The sequence below is a fragment of the Sporothrix schenckii genome (genome assembly GCF_000961545.1).
Source record: "Sporothrix schenckii 1099-18 chromosome Unknown Cont43, whole genome shotgun sequence".
Classification (NCBI taxonomy): Eukaryota; Fungi; Ascomycota; class Sordariomycetes; order Ophiostomatales; family Ophiostomataceae; genus Sporothrix; species Sporothrix schenckii.
The window spans coordinates 427,999-448,908 of record NW_015971144.1 but is presented as its reverse complement, the minus strand read 5'-3'; the positions used below and the strand labels follow the sequence as shown (position 1 = coordinate 448,908).

At 52.6% G+C, this 20,910-nt stretch overlaps 3 protein-coding genes across 3 annotated transcripts; 2 read left to right on the top strand and 1 right to left on the bottom strand.

Moving 5' to 3' along the window:
- Nucleotides 1–1,845: 1,845 nt before the first annotated feature.
- SPSK_02896 (uncharacterized protein) lies at nt 1,846–2,052 on the top strand (the record flags this gene model as incomplete). The annotated part of the gene is made up of 1 exon (XM_016729755.1): nt 1,846–2,052. The coding sequence occupies one exon, from the start codon at nt 1,846–1,848 to the stop codon at nt 2,050–2,052; it is 207 nt and encodes a 68-aa protein (XP_016588883.1).
- Nucleotides 2,053–10,333: 8,281 nt separating this feature from the next.
- Nucleotides 10,334–12,611, top strand: SPSK_02278 (uncharacterized protein; the record flags this gene model as incomplete). The annotated part of the gene is made up of 2 exons (XM_016729150.1): nt 10,334–11,060; nt 11,128–12,611. 2 exons carry the CDS (start codon nt 10,334–10,336, stop codon nt 12,609–12,611), a joined length of 2,211 nt encoding a protein of 736 aa, XP_016588882.1.
- Nucleotides 12,612–19,801: 7,190 nt separating this feature from the next.
- On the bottom strand, nt 19,802–20,852 carry SPSK_02630 (uncharacterized protein; the record flags this gene model as incomplete). The annotated part of the gene is made up of 2 exons (XM_016729498.1): nt 19,802–20,687; nt 20,746–20,852. 2 exons carry the CDS (start codon nt 20,850–20,852, stop codon nt 19,802–19,804), a joined length of 993 nt encoding a protein of 330 aa, XP_016588881.1.
- Nucleotides 20,853–20,910: the final 58 nt, after the last annotated feature.

The window sequence follows — 20,910 nt, the reverse complement described above, 5'->3', positions numbered from 1 at the left end:
GGCGCGTCTTGCAACCCAAAAAGTGAAAGTTTGCGGGAGCAATAGCTTCCAAGCTACAAGAGTGCCGGTTCAAAACTACAGAGTCCGTTTACAAGACGGCCCTTTGTGTTCCATCATTGGATTGTCCGCTGTACACGAGCGAGACGGGCAGCAGTTTGGCATCGTCTGCCAGGACAGCTCTTGGAGCTCTCATTGGCTGTTTGGATGGTGTAAGACAGGAAACGAGATTGGGCTTCTTTCGACTCGCCGGGTTGCAATCCGGACTGACGTTGTGGTTGACGAAACCCGATTCGTTAGGCTATTTGATTTCTGGAGCGCATCTCGAGCTTGTTTTAATCACCTTCACACCTTCACACTTTTACCTTCACCTTCTCTACGGCTCTCTGCTTCTTCGGCCAGACAGCTCCATTTTTGCAATTATTTTTCGTCAAATTCATTCATTTAAATACGATTGGCGTCACACAGTGGCTCAGCCGCCGATCCAATCTGTTCGCTGTGCACAGTCTCTTGGCCCCCATTATGGCTCTCTTTTTGGCATTGTGCCTGGTCAGGTGTCCCCTTCAAAGCCTAGAGGTCACCTGGTTCAGCCACAAAGCCACCAACAACCTTTACAACACCCTGTTCAGCACCGGATTGTAGGTCTCCACAGGCTATGTGTTACGAGGTGCCCGGAACACACGCTGACACGCTATGCATTTTCGTGTTCTGTTTGGCTGTCGAGCAGCAAAGAGACCAGCACCTAGACAAAGGTCCAGGCCCCGTCCGTCGAGACGGTGCCGTCCAGCTGCGTAGCGCGGTGGCAAAGGGATGTGCAGCCAGTGGGAGGGGAGTTGGCAGGTCCACGATTGGCTACCACACAAGAAGATGGGAGTTGGCAAAGAATCCCATCCTTATCCTTTGGGGAAGGCGGCTGGGCAGCCAGGCGGCATACTCGAAACGAAAAGAAGCGAAGATCGAAGAAAGTAAGACACTAACGACTGGCCTGTTCCCTAGCACGGCCAGCTGGGTTGACAACAGCTAGCGGAGGATGATCTTGTCTGCTTTCTGTCGCAGAACAAGAAAGTAATGACAAGGCCCGTGCGTCGTCAGGTCAAAAATGGTGGGCTTCGAACGGCGGAGACGGCCAAGCCGGGGCTTTTGGACGCCTTTCGATGCTTTCGATGCTTTCGACGCTTCGACGGACTGCATCGACTGTGTCGATCTATCCTTGATTTGTTCAGGGGCGTGCTGCGGCCCATCTGCCATTGAAGACTGGTCAAGACCTGCGGGGCCAAACTTGATCACCGCTTTCTTGTGGCATTTGTGCAAGACTACTGGGAATATGTTTAGATGATCCCCAGCCAGCTCACAATCCAGTACTACATTCGACGACGTAATGCTCTCTTGGTACATCTCTACATGTAGAATCCATTAAAATAGGGGACATAGGCATACGGTGCAGTGACAGCTTTGGTGCTAGCGAATGTCGATGCAGATTTGCTTGGCATGGAAGACTGTCCAGTGGAAAGAATTGACAAAGACGGAAAGAGATTGGCTTAGACTAATGGCTGACATGGAGCTGAGCAGTTTGATATCAAGATGGACAGACATGACAAGGATAAACGGCTGTGATAGTCAGGATGTTCGTTTTGTCGTGTTTGTCGTTTACTTCGTACAGAAGAGATACCGTATCTCCGTATGTCGAATGTCGATTTGTCGTCAAAATGTAACAAAAGGGAGGGGTCGTGTGATGGAAAACCAGTTTCGCCCAAGTTCGCCCAGTTTCTTCCAGTTTGGGTCCGTTTGAACCAGGTTGGGCCACCTTGGGTCAGTTTGGGAACCAGATCATCAGGATGACGATCGAGGATGGAGACGGCCATCGCCATGTCCGTAGAAGATGCGGAATCGAACCGTCTGGAAGAAAGTCTTTCCAACAGCAGCACGACAACGGACAAGAAGCGACCCATCGTACCGTCCAAGCGAAGCCAGGAGGGCACAGAGGCAGTCTTCTTCCGTTGCTTCTTTATCCTTCAAATAGGACCACCAGGACAAGCCAACGAGACCCAGCTGTGACGAACAGACAGGGGCGCCGGGAACAGATAGTCACTGAGAAATCCCGAGAACAAAGTACGGGGACCGAGCCTAACGAACAGACGCCGGTCCCAAGAGAGGACGAGAGCGCCAACTGTGATGAAAACGCCCAGACGTCTAAACGACGGCCCCCAAAAGGAGGGAAATGCCTGCAGGAATGCAATCACAGTCCCAAAGGCGCTAAAAGGACTTGTAGTGTGCCCAGTGTGCTCTTGTCCGCCTACTTTGTACTGTTACTACCCCAGTGCCGTGTGCCCGGGTGACGACTGTCTGTGTCTGTTGGTCGACCGTCCGAACGAATTGTCTTTTGGAACCACCCAGAGAGCCAGACCACGAGACCGAGGTTCGCCTATCAGTATTTCCCTCTCTTACAAAGTATTGGGTGAAAAGGCCCTTGTCCTGCAAAAGCCATGTCTGTTGGGCCTTGTCCTGATCTGTCCATGTTGACACTTTTCTCTTTTCGCGGTCTCGCCTTTTCGCCCCTTCTTTCTGGTTGTGACAAAGACACACACGCAGAGAGGAGAGGCAGAGAGGCAGAGAGCGAAACGAGAAGTGCGATTCCTTCAGCCGCTGTCGCCTCGTCGGGGCACACGGTTTCTCATCACGCCGTCTGCCCGTTGTCCATTGTCCGTTGCCCTAGAGCCGCAACTGTCGCCTTCACCTGTTGGTGCTGTTTTGTAATTACCTATTCCTTTGGGCAAAAAATGCTCACCGGCAGCTTCGGTGTTCTTTGAAATTAAATGCAGTACAATACGTACGTACGAATGTATTACTACTCACGTTGTGAAAGAGGGGACCGCCATCACTAGTAACCCCTTTGACGTGCGCAAGCGTCTTCTTTCCCACAGACAAATTCATCGTCGATTGCAAGGTCCGATTCCATGGCGAAGAATGCACACGCGAACGCAATTACGTCGTACATGGAATCGGTTCCCATGCTCGCCACGTCTCCACGCACCCCGGTAGTGGTTTTTGTTTCGAAATGGCACGGATGGAACTTGATATGCCATCTCTGAGCACTAGGCGAACGAACGATGGCACGCTATGGGAAGGGCTGGTCGTTCTCTCATGTTTTTGTCTCTTCCCCTCTTTCGCATGGCCAGGGCTGGCCTGTTGGTGTGCACCAATGCGTGCCTTTATCAGAGTGTACTATCTCGTGATCGTCTTGGTATCTCTTGTTTCTCTGACATTGAATTGCAGAGGATGGGAAGTTGACCTGGATGTATTTCGTATCTTAGCTGGCATCAACCTGAGAGACGTGAAACTACCTGCTAAATGCCCTAAAATAGCGGCTCGTCAAGGGTGGGTGGCTTTGCGTACTTGCTTTAAGGATTGTTGCATAGCCTGAAACTGGGCGCCGACTCTCCCGTCCCTTTTGCTGTTGTTCTGCTGGGGGCCCATCGTCGATTCTGACGCCGGTCGCTGATCCTATTCTAGGAAATTGGCCGCGGCCTGCCCAGTCAGCCAATCCGCCAGTCCATTCCCATTCCATCGTGCGGGCTGTTGCGTTATCTCACCGTGTTCATCGTTCGAAAGTAATTCGTACGGCCAGCGGTTCTCCTGTGCTCTCCACTCACACAGCCTCTGTCGTCTCTGTCTTTTTGTCAGCCTACCAGCAGCCAGCCTACCAGCAGCCAGCCTACCAATCCTGTTAACAGCCTTAGTAGGGCCTAACTAGGACGGAGCTTTTGCGCCTTTCCGATTTGCCTTTCCGATTTGCCTTCCCTTTTCTTCCCTCCGCATATCGACATGCACGGACGTCAAAATTGACGTATGGTATGTATGTTCGAAATCGGCACTGTCTGTGGCGTGCCTTACGGTGGCGAATTATGCGGAAAAAGAAAAGAAAATTGGACCGTGCAGCACTGTGCCGATAATGGCCGTGTCCCCTGTTTTCTGGGATCCTTTCGTTGTGATCGAGAAACGTCGTGACCATGATCGACCTGCTGGACCATACCGTCCATATCGACCATTTTGACGTTTTTGACCTTTTCAATGTTTGGGCCTATCTTGTCAAGGAGGCGAATCGTTTCTTTTTTTCAACTTTTTTGATGGAGACGACGCTCCGGCTTGTTGTCATCGGCCGAGACCTTTTGCTCTACATAGGTGTTAGAGAAAGTGTCTCTTACGTCAGGCGGCCTTGCTCGCCCTGTTTGCCCTGTTTGCCCACGTTTACCGTATCCTGTTGTGTGCAGTTGAGCCTATATCGTTGTGTCTCTTTCTCTCCCGTTCTTTCAGGGCATTTTTTGATTTCAGGGATCCTGGGTCTTTGTAACAGGTTGAGACATGGAACAAAAATAGAGACGCGCCAGAAGCAACCAAGAGCCTACTGAACGGCAAAACGGTTCTACGGAGTAGGCCGTAAGACATTGGGAAGGGATGAGAACAAGACAAAAGACAAAACGACAGGCCGACAAAACAAGTTCGGTTGGACTGGGCGAGACAGGTTTTCGAACATTGTGGATCAATCTTCTGTATTTTCCACTGCGACGTACGAAGTATTACTTTTCTTGTAATGTGGGCTGGACCAAACTGTATGGAAAAGGGGAAACAGGATGCTCGCCTCGTTTTTCGCCCTGTTCTTGACGCCTCCCCGGCCTCCCTTGTCGAGAGCCAGAGTGTCGCCTGCAACTTTCACCCGGCGTGACCTCTTGGCCAATCATCTTGCACAGACGAACAGATAAACGGGGAGGAACCCACACCAACGCACGTCGCAATACATGCCAGACAAATATGCCTCCATGCCCATGCAAGAAAGTGGTGCAAAACCTGGTCACAACTACCCCGGCAAGATGCGGCCTCCCCTAAATTTTACGAGGCTGCAGGACGGGTCTCATCGGCCTGACCACGCTATTGCATAGTTCAAGAGACAAGGGTTTGCGCGTCACTCCGGGGAGATACAGAGCCAGCTGAGATTTCGGCTGCCAAGCTGGGCTCGTTAAGGTACTGTAAATGTACGATGTACGCTTGAACATATCGTAAAGGAAATCGGTCATGTCAAAGGGAATGAGGGAAAAATCGAGACAAAAAAGCAATAACGTGACAGAAAAATAAACAGGAAACAAAAATAAAGAACAACTCACAAAAAATTAAGATCATATCACAAATTACAAGACTTTTTTTTTTAAAAAAAAAAAGAAATATCAAAAAGAAAGCAATCTATTAGTCAAACGAAATGAGCACCTGTTGCTCAGAAAGGTGCCTACGGAATATTGTCGCGTGGCCTGAAGTCGGGGGTTCCAACGGAAAAGGAAAGAAAAAAAAGAAACATTGCTTCCATACCCGACAGCCAGTACGACGTATCATCTTGTCATCTTTGCACACCGACTTTGGTTGCCTGAGCTTGGATTATTCACAGAGTGTCACACTGGCGCTATCACATCTCGAGTTTTTTGTTGTTCTTTTCTTCATTAAGAATCCTTCTTCAGGTTCATAACCTCAGCGTACTTCGTACATCGTAAAATCCAATGACATAAAAGGTTGCTTGAAAAAGTGGAGTCCATTTTGTTAGCCTCTGCCTCTGTCTCTGCCGTGCGTTCCCCTTGTACATTTTCATCTGCTTCTGCGTCTTCCTTTTTTCCCTGACCAACTTTTGGCGGTCCTTTTCCACTTTCGATACCAAGTCCGCTCCGTCCTATTGGCCGATCGCCCCTAATAAAGTAAAGCATGGGCCATGAACCATGGATACCGCTGGATGCGCGTGGAGAAGAGAAACACAATTTGACAAAAAAAGAGGAGTCCACACGCACGGAGAGGACGGCTGGACCGTGCCCAGATCTAATTTTATTTTCGGCGTGCGGTCTGATCCATCTGACAAAGTACGACACATACGTTGGCACGGTTGGGTATCTTGCATCGTATTACTCTCTCGTCGATACGCCGGTCGTTTCCTTCTGCCCAGACCACACCACCCTTCCAAAACCCATCCGGTCTTTTCCCAAAGCTGGAAGTTGGTGAAAAAGATGACCCCGGCATACGAAGTAATTTCTCGAATGCAACTCGCTTGCGCAGGGGGGCCTTGATGATGGACGAGTGGTTTTGATGGGGATTGTCTTGATGAAACTGTAGACGATTTTTGTTTGAATTTGGGGCGACTTGTGAAACTCTCGAAGCGCTGGGCTTCAACATTGCAGTATCTTTTAGAACAGGGCGGAACGGGATTTCGGAGTATAGAAATTATGTACGTGCACGGGGAAACATGGTAATAAAACCTTGCACAATGTAAAGACTGCATCATACAATAAAAGTAAACATTTACGGCGTAGAACATTGGTGTCTCTCTGTTGTGCCGCGTTGGTGCAGCTGAAACGAAATGGCCAGCCGTGGCGGCAAACCGTTGAGAGAGTTCACCAGCATGGATTAATGAATGCAGAATAGTGCACGCCACCAGCCAATAGTGCGGCCGTGACTTGCTTACTCGGGCGGCTGCATACCAAAAGGCATGTCTTCTTACGTCTTTCGTGAAGGGACAGGTACAACAGAACATGCGTCTTTCTATGCATATGGCATCGACATGCATGTCTGCACTTCACAGCACAGACCAGGCTGTTCAGCCAGTGAGATGTGCTGCCCGTGAGTGTGCTGCACATTCTGCCTACAGGTTGACTGCATTGTGCTGCATTTGCCTCCATTTGCTTGCATTTGTCTGCATTCGCAGTGCATTCACAGTGCATCTCGACAGCTCGTCACCGCCCTTTGGGCACCGAGGCATGTCCTCTCCCTGGCTTTCCCTGCCCCATCGCCTTCCTGCCTTGCCTGTGCCTGTTTTGCTGTCCACTTCATCGTCGTTTGCATGTCTTGTCAAAACACGTTCAAAAAGGTGAAACGGGTGTCTTGTCCGCAGGCAGTTTCTCCATATTCCCTCACCTCATCCCCCCTTCCAAGGGACCCTCACGCCCTCCTCCGGGAAACACAACGGGAAGAGCGAAAGATTGAGAGGGTTCGTCGGTACCGTGGGCCCATGGGATCGTATTTTGTAAGGTCCAATGCCCAGAGGCCCCATACCAAGCCATTGGCAAAACCCCATCAGCCAGTCAGAAGCAGAGGGCATTGCCTGATCGAAACCGTGCGAGGCAGTTCCTGAGGCAGTGGTGTTTCGGGCAGCCCACCAGGCCACGTCGTATCCTTATCAGCGGTATCTTGCTCGCCAAAGAAAAAGAGACTTGCCAAGGGCCAGCCTAGCAGCTGCCATTGGGGGGCGATTACGTGTGATAAGTGCTCAAAAAGCGCCTGGTGTCTGGACATGCGCGCCAATCGGGCACTGCCTTTGAAGGAGACGGCGCTGTTTTAGAGGGCGGCGGGGTGCGTGTTTGTTGCATGTTTGTTGCCTGTTTGGTGCACTTTTGGCGCACTTTCGCGGAATATACCAAACTTTCCTTTGTCCTCATGAACGCCAGTGCAAGTGCAAACGCGTCGTGCGTCCCTGGCGTCCTTCAGCCGAGCGCGAGAGCGACCGCCAACTCCGTCGTGGAAAATCCCGAGCACGAACAGGTCATCCACTATTCTGTACCTAATCCCCTACATCCTTGGCGTATGGAAGAGGCTTGGAGTTCCTTTGTTAGTAGAAGTGGTCCGTCTGGATCTGGGCCACTGCCTTATGCCAAAAATAAGACGGCCTCCACGGAAGCCGGCGTGAAGACGAGGATGGGGACGAGGACGAGGACGAGGAAATGCGAGAGATCCGGGAGACGGACAATACGGGGCCAAATAGAATAGCGCCTTCGCTGACACACGAGAGGCCACCTGGTCCTTGTGGTCCCCTACTCTGTACAAAGGAAACATTGTCAGGTGCCTTTCAGATTTATCTGGAAACGGGACGACGGCAAGCGGCGGCGGTGCTTTTGGCACGCATCTCCGCGAGATGTGCTGTTTTTGCTCTTTTCATCTTAGTTTGAATTTTTTATTTTGCAGGAACAGTCGCACAAACGCCCGACGGGACGTGCAAAGACATGCATGAGAAGAGCAACACTGGACACGACCTCACGACCTCAGGCAGCACACTCCGAGACTCCCGCCTCTCCTGTGGCCCAGTGTTCTGAGTGGCTGTGGCACCGCCCATCACTTCCCTTCTTCCCTCGTCTCTGTTTTTGCTTCCACTGTCCCGTGTGTGAGACAAATCCATGCGCGTCCGCTGACTCGCCCAACAGCGCCACCCCTGGGCCCCTCTTTTTTATTGTGCTCTTCTCATTCGTATCCTGCTGTTGCACATCCTGGGCTAGTTGTCCTCTTTCGTCACCACCCACAATTGCGTGTCTGGGGCCGTTTGGTTTTGTCTACGTCTGCTTTTCTGCTTCTGTTGGAATATGCTCCACTCACACAATTTTAAAAGAGGCGCGTTGCCTGTTGAGTGCTAGGACCATGTCTCGCCTCCACACGATGGGGCGCCTGTGACTGGATGCCTCGAAACAAAGAACAAGACCATCGCACTCAGTCTCCAGTCTGCAGTCTGCCAAATCCAAGACATGGCCAACGGCACCAGAGACCTTCGCCTGCCACACCACGCCTCACCACACATTCCCCCCTCTGCATGTCGTAGTGCTTGCGTTCCTTGCCTCGCCGTCGCCGGTTTTGACCAAAAAAGGCTAGTCGTCTGGCCACCTTTTTCTTTTTTGCCTTTTCTTTTCTTTTCTCACTCTTCGTATTTCTTCTATTTTCTTTGATTTAATTTTATTCTATCTGCAGCCGCAAGCCACTCACGACCCACCACTTCGAGCGTGCATCTGTCTTACAGAGTCAGTCTCTAACCAGTCTCGGACCGTGTCTGTATCTTCTGAGTCCGTGTCTCAACGCCTCTTTATCGTCTTTTATTTTATTTTATTGTTTTATTTTGGTTTGTTTTACTCCGTGTATGTCTACCATTTTGTCTGATGTGCACGGTTTTGTGTCCTTTTCGTCGTGTTTATGAATTTTGTGCTCATCTCTGGCCTGTGCCCGGCATCCCCTGGCTGGTGCAGGTATGCAACAAACTGCAACAACTGCAACAACTCCAGGCAAAGGCTGCAGAAACGACTCCCAGTCCCATACCCTGGCTCGAACCAGGCCTGGGCTCTAATTAGTCAAAAGTCGTCAAGGCGTAACCCACCCCTGTCTCCTGCTCCTCTGGCCACATCCTCGTGCCATCCGCCGTCCTCTGTCCACCCTGACGGTCCCCACTTTTATCTGTGCTCCTTTTTTTTTTTTTTTACCCCCCCCCCCCCCCTTACCAGAGTACAAAACAACGCAACACGGCCTCCGCCCACCCCTCCATAATAAACTACGACGCTTTGCTCCATAATTGACCACGCTAGTGCGAGCGGCAAGACGCCCAGCCCTGGTGCAGACCTTCACATCCTTCACGCTCATCACTCAGACAAAGTCGCCCTCGCCCTCGTCCTCGTCGACCACGCCTCTCTCGCCAAGGTACCTTTGTGCTCTTTCGCCCGCCCTAGTCGATGAAAGTATCCTGCCTCTGCGACTTGTCCCTACGTTCCTGTTGCAAAGCTCGATTTTCTCCATTTTGTTCGTTATCAATATCAACGGCCTCACCCCCCCTTCCCTCGACCACCTACATCCTACTTCATCTCGAACCTCCTCTCAACCCCATCAGCCGTTTGGGAAACCTCTTTTTAATTTTCATATTTTCATATTTTCATGTTTTGACCGCTCCCTATTTTCCTATTTTCTCTTCAATACCCTTACCTTTTTTCTTCTCTTCTTTTATCTTCATCAACCCACGCTCTCTCATCCGGCTGTATCATCTCTTCACTCTCCGTCTCTTCTTACACGTCCACATCCCAATTCTCAACGCATCTCATCTCACCTCTTGGCCACATATTGACTCGTTAAATCGAAGCTCAATATACATCTACGTTTCCCCGGCTCGACATTACCTTTGGCTTGCCTTTTCTTGGACTTGACGACCCTCTTGAGCGAAACCTTGCTCTCATTGACGAACGACGAAAAGGAAATCAAAACAGACCCGACCTGAGGATTATTGTTTCTCTCTTGGAAGCTATTTTCTTTTCTCGTGCTCGCTCTCTTTTTCTCTTGTCGTCTTCCTGAAAGGCTTTCTATTCTGTCACCATCTTCCTCCGAGAAGTTCCTGGACAACGGCATCAAACAACGGAGCTGGTTCTTTCGCCCTGGATTTGTTTGATTTTTTACGACCTCTTGGAAAACACGGCAACATTAGAACATTGTACATGTCCTCTCTTCTGGCCTAAAGGATCCCGGAACGGTCTCGTTGTCTCTCTCTCTCTCCCCCTCTTCTCCCCCCTCAAATAACATGCATAATGTCCTGGCTCCGAGCGGCCTCCCGACACCACCATCGTCGCCCCTGTCGTTTGACTATCCCAAGTGCGCGCAGCCCAACCTCTTCCAGCAGCAACAGCAACAGCAGCAACCTCAGTCAATACGCACACAACAACAGCAGCAGCAACGCTACGTCCCGGTAGCGCCCGCGGACCGGATTGGCACCTACCTGGGCAACCTGCAGCTGACGGGCATCATCGGCACCGGCGCTTATGGCGTGGTCTACGAGGCCGTCGACGTCAAGACGCGCGCGCGCTATGCGGTCAAGGCGCTGAGCAAGCTCAACGCCGACGGCACGCCGCTGGAGGCGCGCCAGATTGACTACCAGACGCGCGAGATCCGGCTGCACTACGAGGCGTCGGCGCACCCCAACGTGGTGTCCATGCACCGCATCATCGACGTGTACCCGGACTGCCTGTTTGTCGTGCTCGAGTACTGCGCGGAGGGCGACCTGTTCTACAACATCACCGAGTGCGGCCACTTTGTCGGCAAGGACGAGCTGGCGCGCAAGGTGTTCTGCCAGATCCTGGACGCGGTGCATTTCTTGCACAGCAAGGGCATCTACCACCGGGACCTGAAGCCGGAGAACATTCTGGTGGCGGACCGCGGCGAGACGCTCAAGCTGGCGGATTTCGGGCTGGCCACAGCCTCGGAGCGATCGGAGGACTACGGATGCGGCTCGACATTTTACATGTCGCCTGGTATGTTGCGGCAACTCGTCCCTTTTCTCTTTCCCTTCTCCCTTTTGCCAGTTGCTAACGTGTTCAGAATGCCTGGGACAAAACTCCAAACGCCCCTACTACTACTGTGCGCCCAACGATGTCTGGAGCCTGGGCGTCATCCTCGTCAACCTGACGTGCGGCCGCAACCCCTGGAAGCAAGCCTCCACGGACGACTCGACGTACCGCGCCTACGCGCGCAATCCGCGGTTCCTCAAGACCATCCTGCCCCTGTCGGACGAGCTGGACGACATCCTGGCCCGCATCTTTGCCATCAACCCGGACCAGCGCATCACCCTGCCCGAGCTCAAGCAGCGCATCCTGGCGTGCCCGCGCTTCACAGTGTCCCCGCAGGAACAGGCAGCCGCTGCCGCTGCTGCCGCTGCTGCCGCTGCTGCCGCGCAACAGCAGCAGCAGCAGATCCAGATCCCTGTCAACGTCTTCACGCCACCTACGACGACACCCCAGCACAACTTCAACGGGTATGAAGCGTCGTGTGCCTCGGACTACGCCATTGTGGATGACGACGACGAGGAGGATGCTGCCTATGCCGAGGACGACGAGTACGACGAAGTGGCCTCCGAGGAGGACGACAGCGTGTTTGACAAGGCCGACCGGCCGCTGACGCCCGCCTCGTCTGTTGACGAGATTGACGAGATCTTTGAGGACGTGGACACCATGGACAGCGTTTCTACCGCGGTGGTCGAGGTCGAGGTCGAGGAGGTCGGCGTCCAGGACTGCCCCTCGCCAGCCGTCTCCGACGACTGCGTCTCCCTGGGCGACGTGTCCCTGGTGGCCGACGACGAGGACAGCGAGCTCTACGAGTGCCAGGATTTGCCCGAGATCGTAACCCCGCCGCCGCCCTCGGTGGCCGTGCGCCCGCCTCCCTTTTCGCAGCAGGTCGTCTTCCAGGCATCGTCTCCTGCGGCTGCTGCTGTTCCCCCGCCGTTCCAGCCCATCCAACAGTGCCTGCCTCCGACCCCCGTCTTCTTTGAGGCCGAGGACGCCGCCATGCTGGGCGTCGACGCGGTTAGCACCCCGGCCGCCTTCCAACACCACCAGCAGCACCAGCAGTTCTTGCAGCAGCAGCACGCCCCCATCTACCACTTCCAGGCATCACCACCATCACCTCCAGCGGCCGCTACCCCTACCCCTACACCCGCAGCAGCAGCACCCGTGTCTATGTCTCCCGCTGCGCAACAGCAGCTGCCTCTGCCACCCCCACCACCGCAGCAGGCACCCATGTCGCAACAGCAGCTCCACCAGCAGCAGCAGGCCGCCGCCCTGGGCTCCAAGTTCTTCTTCCCGTCCATCTGGGACTGGGTCCTGAGCAAGAACGCCGCCGTCCAGGGGCACGTCGTGCAGCCCCTGCTGCAGCAGCAACTGCACCACCCAAACCACCCTCACTATTCGTCGCATCACCAGCAGCACCAGCAGCACCAACAACAGTGGGCTGCGGCGATGCACCACAGCCATCACCTCGCGGGCTTCCACAACCCCATGCCCATGTTCAACATGCAGGGCTGTTATTAAAAAATACGTTTGTTTTTGTTGTTCACCGTCTTTGCGTCGACAAAACAGAACAACCAATTTAAGGGATACAAAAAAATTACCTTTTTTTGCCATGAACGTCTCACGTCTACTCTTGTTTCTCCCCTTTCGTCTTGTCAGCTATTTCATTTGTTGTACTGTTTCTGTTTTTTTAAACAAAGCGTGGAGTTTATCGGAACAAGGCAGCTTTACAAGGAAAGCAAACCTTTTTATGGAGAGGGGGATATCTTCTTTTACTCTTTCTGTTCTATTCTTTTATTACTATTACTACCATCTTCTTACCACTTTTATTACTATCAAAAACATGCCGGATGGCCCAAGGAAAAAACCGCCTTGTTCTACTTTCATAGCTTTCATTCTTATCAAAACATTTTTTTTTTATTCTCTTCAGATTCCTGAACTGGACGCAAAAAAGGACAAACCAACAAAAGCAAACGGATCTTCTCTCCGGACTTTGGGCTTTTTGGGCTTTTTGGATGCAAGGAAAGGTCGACCTGAGACCGTTTTTGGACCCTTGGACAATCCTTGCTCAACACGGAAATGCAGTCGTCTGTTTCTGTCTTTCCCGTCTTTGACACTGTGTCTCATTCAAGCGTTTTTCTCTCTTTGACCTCACGATGATCGCCCTTCCGATTTTTTTTTTTTTTTTTTCCAAAAAACCTTTCACCTTGATCTGGTCTAATTCGTGTCTCATCTCACCCACTGCTAGGAATTGTCGTTTTCTACCACCCATTTCGGAGACTGGGTCTTACTCGGACGATCTTGTTGGTTGTTCTTTTAGATTTTTCTGGCCAACAGCCTGTTGTAACCCTCTGATGTTTTCTTCAAACTTGGGTTGGCCGCTTGCTTATTTGATTGATAGATCATACTCCGTAGAGGCAACAGAAATCAAAAACAAAATGCAAATTTGCAAAGACGCAACCACCCGCCAGCGACACGCTTTCGTCGTGGCTGCTATGGGAACGTCAAGTTTCTGTTGTGATATTTTAGGAACACAATGAAGACGTCCACAACAGGCCAACACTGCTTCGTACGGCGGTAACGGCAAGCAAAAAGGCGACCTCTGAGACAGGACAACACATGCAATGTCACACGGCGGTACAAAACACTCTCGGTTATGGGCACAAAAAATAGAAACAGACCACATTTCGTCACCAACAGACCGAACCACACAACTCTGCAGTTCGTCGTCACTTCTGTCCTTTGTCGCCAATGTCCAGCCGCGTTCCTTTCCCGTATCTCTCTATCCGGGTCTTGTGACGGGATGACAAAACGATGACAATTGTGCAGAAAACAAGTCACACCGCCAACTGACTGAGGCAATATGCGATAATAGAAGAACAATATCATGTTTCGTTTTCCTTAAATTGTCGGATCTTCTCAGCACACCCTTTTCCAGGAAAACGCATCCCTTGCATGGCCCAATCGGAGAGAGCCAGCAACAAGGATGGACAAAAGAGGGGGGAAGGCACCAGGGAACACCAACAGAAGCACAAGAAAGAAACATGGAAGGAAAAGAAGAGAATCGAAGAGAAAACGAGGCGAGCCATCCATCCACCACCATTCTCAGTGTGATTATCGTTACCACCCTCCCACCATATTGAAAACCAGAAAACTACAAAGTACGAGAGCAACCAGAGACCACTTTGGGCGAATCAGACGGCTCCCTGCCGCATCTCTGTCACAAATCAAATGGGGAAAAGTGAGCGCACACGAGGCACACCAACAGACCAAACAATAAAAGTGAGGCGGGCGAGGCAGGTAAGGCGGGCGAGGCGGGTCATGCAAACATGTGGCTGCCCATGTCGACAACCAATCGTTTGGGCGACGAAAGAGGTCGGGCACCAGCGGGGAGGGGAAGATGAGGATGGGTCACCTGCACGACGTTGTGGTGGTCGTGATGATGGAGGGCTGGTTGATATTCCGCAGTGAAAAGGAGGTGGTCGGAGCTTGGCGCTAGGCCAGGTTTGGTGTGCAGTGCAATCCTTCGTAAGGACCCACTATTATGAGGGCCAACGACGTATCTGGTTGGCTATCTAATTGTCGGTGAGACCTCTGTAGACTGTGATTGGCTGGTCCGTGTAGCAAAAAGTGGGACCACGCAACACAGTACAATATACTTTACATACAGTATGAAGGCACTGTGCAATATTGCAAGACATTGCTCTCAAAGTGATCATCGTCGATCACTTGCATAAAAGAGGCAGAATGAGAAGGAAAAAGGCTGGTTGAAGAGCGTGCATGGCAAAGAGAACCGGAGACGACCGTTGGGGCTGATTGCAGACTGTTTGCAGACTGTTTGCAGTGGCATCTGTTGCTATTCTTCTTCTTTGTCATCTCCATTTCGTCACCTGGCGAGCCAACTCATTCTGCAAAAGGACAGCAAGTCGCGGTGGAAGAGCGGTCGTTGATCCAAAAAGGAAGCATGAAAGCGGCCCCACAGGCGAGCGACGACACGGACGACGGCCCCGGATTTCCTGGAGATCAATTAATTTACGCGTGAGAGTTTTGAAAGACAAGCGCTTACGAAGTATGAGAGTCGTGTTGAAACGGGCAATCCTACGTCGTAAGATGAAAGGGAAGGCGTCTGTCGCCCAGCCTGGCAAAATGCTGTGATGCTGTGGGAGGGTGAAGGGTACACAAGAGTGGCGAAGACTGCGCTGCAGGAGGCGGAGAGGGAAAATAATAAAATTAAAGGAAACCAAAAAAGGAGAAATGCCGCGGCCCGTCCACAGGTTTGAAAACGATGGAAGGATTGGGGGTTAGCGCTGTACTCTGTATGCACGCACAATGCACGCAGGTTCGGGCGCAAACAGGACGAAAGACGACGGAGGAAATATGCACTCTCTGCACTGCAGGCTGTGGACTGTGTGTCTGATCCGCCAGAGGACGCGTCCGATGACGAACGGGGGGCGCACAAAGACTCAAGACACGATGATACGACGACACGACAACAGCGGCGTACTCGTTTACGGCATATTGCATGATGCATATGCAGCTGCGTTGCATTGCAGAACGGATAACAGCAGTGTGATAAGGGAGCGGAGGAAACGAAGGAAACGAATAGAAGACGAGAAGAAGGCAGAGAGCACAGAGGCGGGAGACGACTGCAAGGGAGGTCCGTCGGCTTGCATGCGGCTGGCTGGGCAACCACCTCAGACTCGGCAACACGTTTGTCACAAAAGTCAACAGTCAACATCATGACCTTTTCGCTACGTGCGTGCATGATGCATACAAAAAGTCCTGCACGAGGTGGCACAATCGTGCGCGTCTTGGACGAATCAACCACCTTGCCAGGCTGGCCCGGCAAAATACGACGGCGAGTATCCAAAGGGGGAACATATGTTTTCAATACAGTGAAGGAAGCAGGTTGACGAGGCAGTGCGATGGGCGTACTTGCAGCACATCACACTGGTCAACGCTCTGACTGACCTTCTTGTCTTGCATCGATCGGGAAGTGCTAAAGTATCTCATTGGTGCGCATCGTGGAGAAGGTGTTTGGCAATTTGGCGGTGAAGAAGAGACACGCTACACAGGCGGAGTGCAGGTCTGTCTGTGGGAGTGATGCCAAGCTGCTCAGGTGCTGAAATGTTGCCAACCGCAAAAGAAAGCACAGAGACATGCATGGAGTCGCTGGGTTTGAGCCCTTTGATTGTTTTGTTGCTGCAGGGAGGTAGGAAAGGGAGACAGAAACACAAACAAAAGAGAGAGACAGAACCACAGGCACATGTTGGCTGTGTTGGATATCCACCGATGATATACCGACAGACGTTCCAGGCGATGCGGACGACGAGGATTGTGTTCACTCACGGTCCACTCGCTTCGCCTTGCCGTCTTCGTATTGTTGCAGCGGCAAACTCTGACATGGCACTTCCAACTGAAGCAGTGAATTACACGAAGCACTCGTCGGCCCCATGGTATCGATGCAAACGGAGACGCGTAAAGGACGAGACTTGGATGTCCAACCTCACGACAAAGCCATCAGTGATGAGCAACTCTCCACTGCTAGCCCCTTTTGGGAAATTGTTGTCGTCACGTCCAGTCCTTTGCTTTTTCGAAGCTGCTGACTGTTGGACGGCACGATCAACATGTTCTCCAGTCTCATCGAGGATATGATGCTCGCATGAACGAGAAGAGGCGCGCATAGGTCACTCGGTATCTACGCTCTTCCTCTTACGGGCATGGCGAACTGAGGAGACAAGGAGAAACTTGCCTAATCTGGCTGTGCATCTTGCCATGCCTTGACTTATGGAAATGCTACGATGAGCACTATATGCATGCTCTTTAAAAACAGCCGCTAAGAAAAGGAACTGAAATGCACCAGCACTACTGTAGCCAAGGCCGGAACGACAAGAACTATTACGTCGCTCTACCGTGGGGTACCTTGAGCTAGTCGGAGTCGTGCAGTTGCGGCCAATAATCACGGACCGGCCGGCATCGTGGTTCGAAAGCTGGAAACCCAAAGCCAGGCCAACAGCGAGTCGACTAATGTAACTTACGTCGGTAGTCCGTAGCGGTGCCATGCTCAATGCTCTCCCTGCAAAAACTTGAAACTCTCAAGCAGCTAACCATTCGCAGTGTGACATCGCGGGGTCCCGAACAGGACGCAAGCCTGGTCTGATTGTTGATTTTGAGATTATGGACCTGGGCAGGACTGGTAGCTGGCGTGGCGGGGCCTCGGAATTGGGACCTTAGACCTCGATCTTGCCCTTTGTCGAAATCAACTCTGTACAACAACAGCCGAACATACTTTGATGGAGCGCTAGAAGACAACGAGACCGAAGAAGGAAAGGAGATACAGTGTCGAAGGCATCGCTTCCGAGGACGACGGCCGTGCATCGTCTTCCGTCACGCGCCTTGACCGCCATCTCTCTCTTGCAACGGCGCGGAAATCCGTCCATCTCTGGTCCTACGCATCCCTTGCGTCCTACGTCCCGGTTTTCTTGTCGTACGTTTGCTGTTTTGTTGTTTTGTTTCTTTTCTTTTCTTTTTTTTTTTCAGGCCCGCCGAGCAAAGCGCGAGAATCACGATGAGCGGGCCAGTTGGACTAGTTTGCACGCAAGGGGTAAGAGGAAAAGACGTCCACGAGTGGGATGAATGGGCAAACGAGAAAAAAAAGGACGTGACTTTGATCAGCAGACAGTGCAACGATGAACAACGGGAACCTCACGATCGTGGCACTGTTTGCTGCCGATGGCGCTGTCGTTGTCTCTTGGAACAGTGGGCCATCATCCTTTCTCCTGTTCGCTTTCCTTTTCGTCGCACGTCTCGAATCGAGGCATGGCCGCCAACGGCGAACAGACATCAATCAAGCAACGGGCATAGGAGAGTGTCTATGCAAGAGCCATACCTCGGGAGGAGCATGGGATCGTACGATGCGGAGTTTTCGGCCTTCTCGACGGAGACAGATGCCGTTGCCGTCCTTGGCAAAGGTCTTGGTTCAGCAACAAAGACAATGACAGCAAGGCAGAGACTGATCGTAACATGTGCCTGCCCGACGTCAACAACAAAGAAAAGACATGGTGACGATGCAAGGGAGCGAGTGCTAGTGTACTACTCTATCTCCTTAGTGGCCAAAATATGACTTTTTTTAATGGGGCGCGCGAAACGTACGTGTACATACACTGCGCGGTTGCTGGTCCGAGCGTTTGTTGACATCGAGAAGTTACTGAGAGTTGGCTGGCAAACAGCTGAAACGAGGGTGACTTCCAAGTTACGTTGTAAGGCTATGTATCTGGAAGTATCAGTGGGTCAAAAACAGGCATTAGAGCCAATCACAGCGTGCGGCTGAAAAAAGTCATATTTTGGCCACTAAGGAGATACGTCTCCGGTCTTCATGAGAGATTTGTACACCGTCGTCAGCAGTCGGTCCTTGTTTGTGTCGCCTTCTTGTCTTCTGTGCCAGGAGGTGAAAGGAGGTGACGGCTTAACGGCCTCGGCGGAACCTTTTTGCATCCCTTTCGAATGTCTCTACGTCCTGTCTCACTTTGAAGGAAATGGACGTGCCGTCAAGAAGCAGCACAAAGGAAACACACGGCGTCATGCACGTCACACATGGTAGGCAAGGGAGACTTGTCTGACAGTTGGCCGAGACATACGAGTGGAAGATAGAGAAATCCAGACACGGCAGATGCAAAATACAATGGTCTTCCAAACAGGGGCGCAGAAATGCCGTATGGCCCAGGCTGATTTCGGTGGGCTTATTGAAAGGTGAACACAGCTGTCCGTCCCTTCCTTCGGTGTATTGATATCACCGTCGCCGATGTAGTCTCGGCCAAACGACGTGAGACAGCAAAGGGGCCGAGAGAGACAGGAGGCGGTGAGAAGGAGAGGTCTCGGAGAGAACGTCAGAGAATGCCATGGTAGAATTGTTGGAGGAATGCCATGCATCGTCTTGCGGAGTACGCGGATACGTCATTTGGAGAGACACTTTCTCTTGATGATGCCAGTGAGATGCCACTCAAAAAAACCACCCATGAAGGAAAGAAAAGGTTGTCAACCATACTGTTGTTGCAGTGTCTGTCGATGTTTGTGAACGTAACGTGTGAAGTGGTGATAGCCTCAGCATGGTACAAGGCTCGGGCAAGTGGTTGTTTGTGCTGTCTTGATCTTTCTCGATTGTAGCCATATCACCTTGCTGTTATGAGACGCAGAGCTCCGGGTTTCTAGTTTATGAGCTACACTGAAGCTGCAAATATTGCACTCTTGATGCCGTCGAGCATACGACATGAATCAACTGCCAAGAAGCTCGACCGTTCTCACTTTGCCGCGTCGTTTTCATTCGTTCTCCAGCAGGCTGTAGATATGTATTGGCAGCCCGAGCGCATTGCTTAAAGAAGATTGGAGCCAGAAAATATGCCCGGCAACGATATGTCAGGACCAGCGCCTGCGAAGAAGGTAGCGACGTAACAACTTTGGTCAACGCCAATATCTTGGAAGGCGGACAGTCAAGGCCAACCGAGGCATAATCACGAATATGACATTAAACATTATTTATTGTAGTCTAAGTATATCATACCGGAAACCGCAGACCCCCAGAGTTGAACCGTGGCGAAATTGAAGAAAGCAACGCAAATACGACGTAGAAGGAAGAAACCGAGTCAGCTGTGTCCTAGAACGGATCTCGACGTATGAGATGGCCAGCCCGGGCCATCGCCAAGGCACGCATGGCATCACGGCTTCGCCGCGCCCGCCGCGCCCGCCGGTGCTTGTGTCTTAGGCTGCATCTTGCGGATCACGACCGCCTTGCCGTCCAGCTCCCACCCGACGTTGTACTGCTTCTGCAGCTCGGCCCAGCCGAGACCCGCCGACGCCTCGAGGAACCCAACATCCTCGAGCCGCAGGTACGCCCGCCCAAAGCACTTAAGTGTGTGCACGCGCACGTCGTGCACGGCGTACTCGAGCAGCTTGACCAGGTGCCCATCGGCACACCCACCGCGGGCGCCGCCCGACGCGCCGTCGCCCACCAGCCGCCGCAGCGCCACCCAGTCGTCGCGGGCGAGGGCGCGCAGGGCGGTGTCGACGGTGGCGTTGCGCAGCTTGTAGAGGCAGCGCAGGTGGTAGGCCTCGGCGAGGTCGCCGCGGCGGCAGGCGGCGTCGAGGACGCGGTAGGCGGCGACCTCGTGCAGCTCGACGGTGCTGAGGGGGCGGTGGCGGTGGATGCTGCGGAGGAGGTGGAGGATGGCCGGGTGGTAGGACTGCGGGTGCTTGGCGAGGATGGCGAGGCGGATGCAGAACAGGTACACTTGCGTGGAAAAGTCGTCAACGCGGCCGGTGGCCACAATGGCTTCGCGGAGCTTGCGCAAGGCGGCCAGCACCAGCGTCAGGTCGCGGGTGGCGGCTGCGAGGGCGGCTGTCGTCGCGGCCGTGGGTACAACAGCGAGGGGATCGGACGGCGCCGTTGGCGCCGTTGGCGACGGACCCGTGGTCTTGCCGCTCAGCTCCAGCGACGCGAAGCGTGCCAGCAGCCCGTTCCGGTCGTTGGCATCGTTGCAGAACTGGAGGTAGCGCTGAACAATTGTGCCGTAATACCGCTCCTGGAGCTTGAAATCAGAGAGTCTGCAAAGATGTCAGCATCGTTTTCATCGTTTCTGAGAGCCGCAACCACAGCACAGACCTTGTTTCGCCCTTGGAGGGCAGGCCGTAGACCTCGAGAGGGTCGACATTGACCGGCCGCAGTAGGCCCCACCCGCCACTTGCTGGTCCGCGGAGGGGTGGTGGCATGGTGAAACTATGATGCCATTCTAGACGGGATGAGGAGCTGTGAGAGTGCAACGGGTCG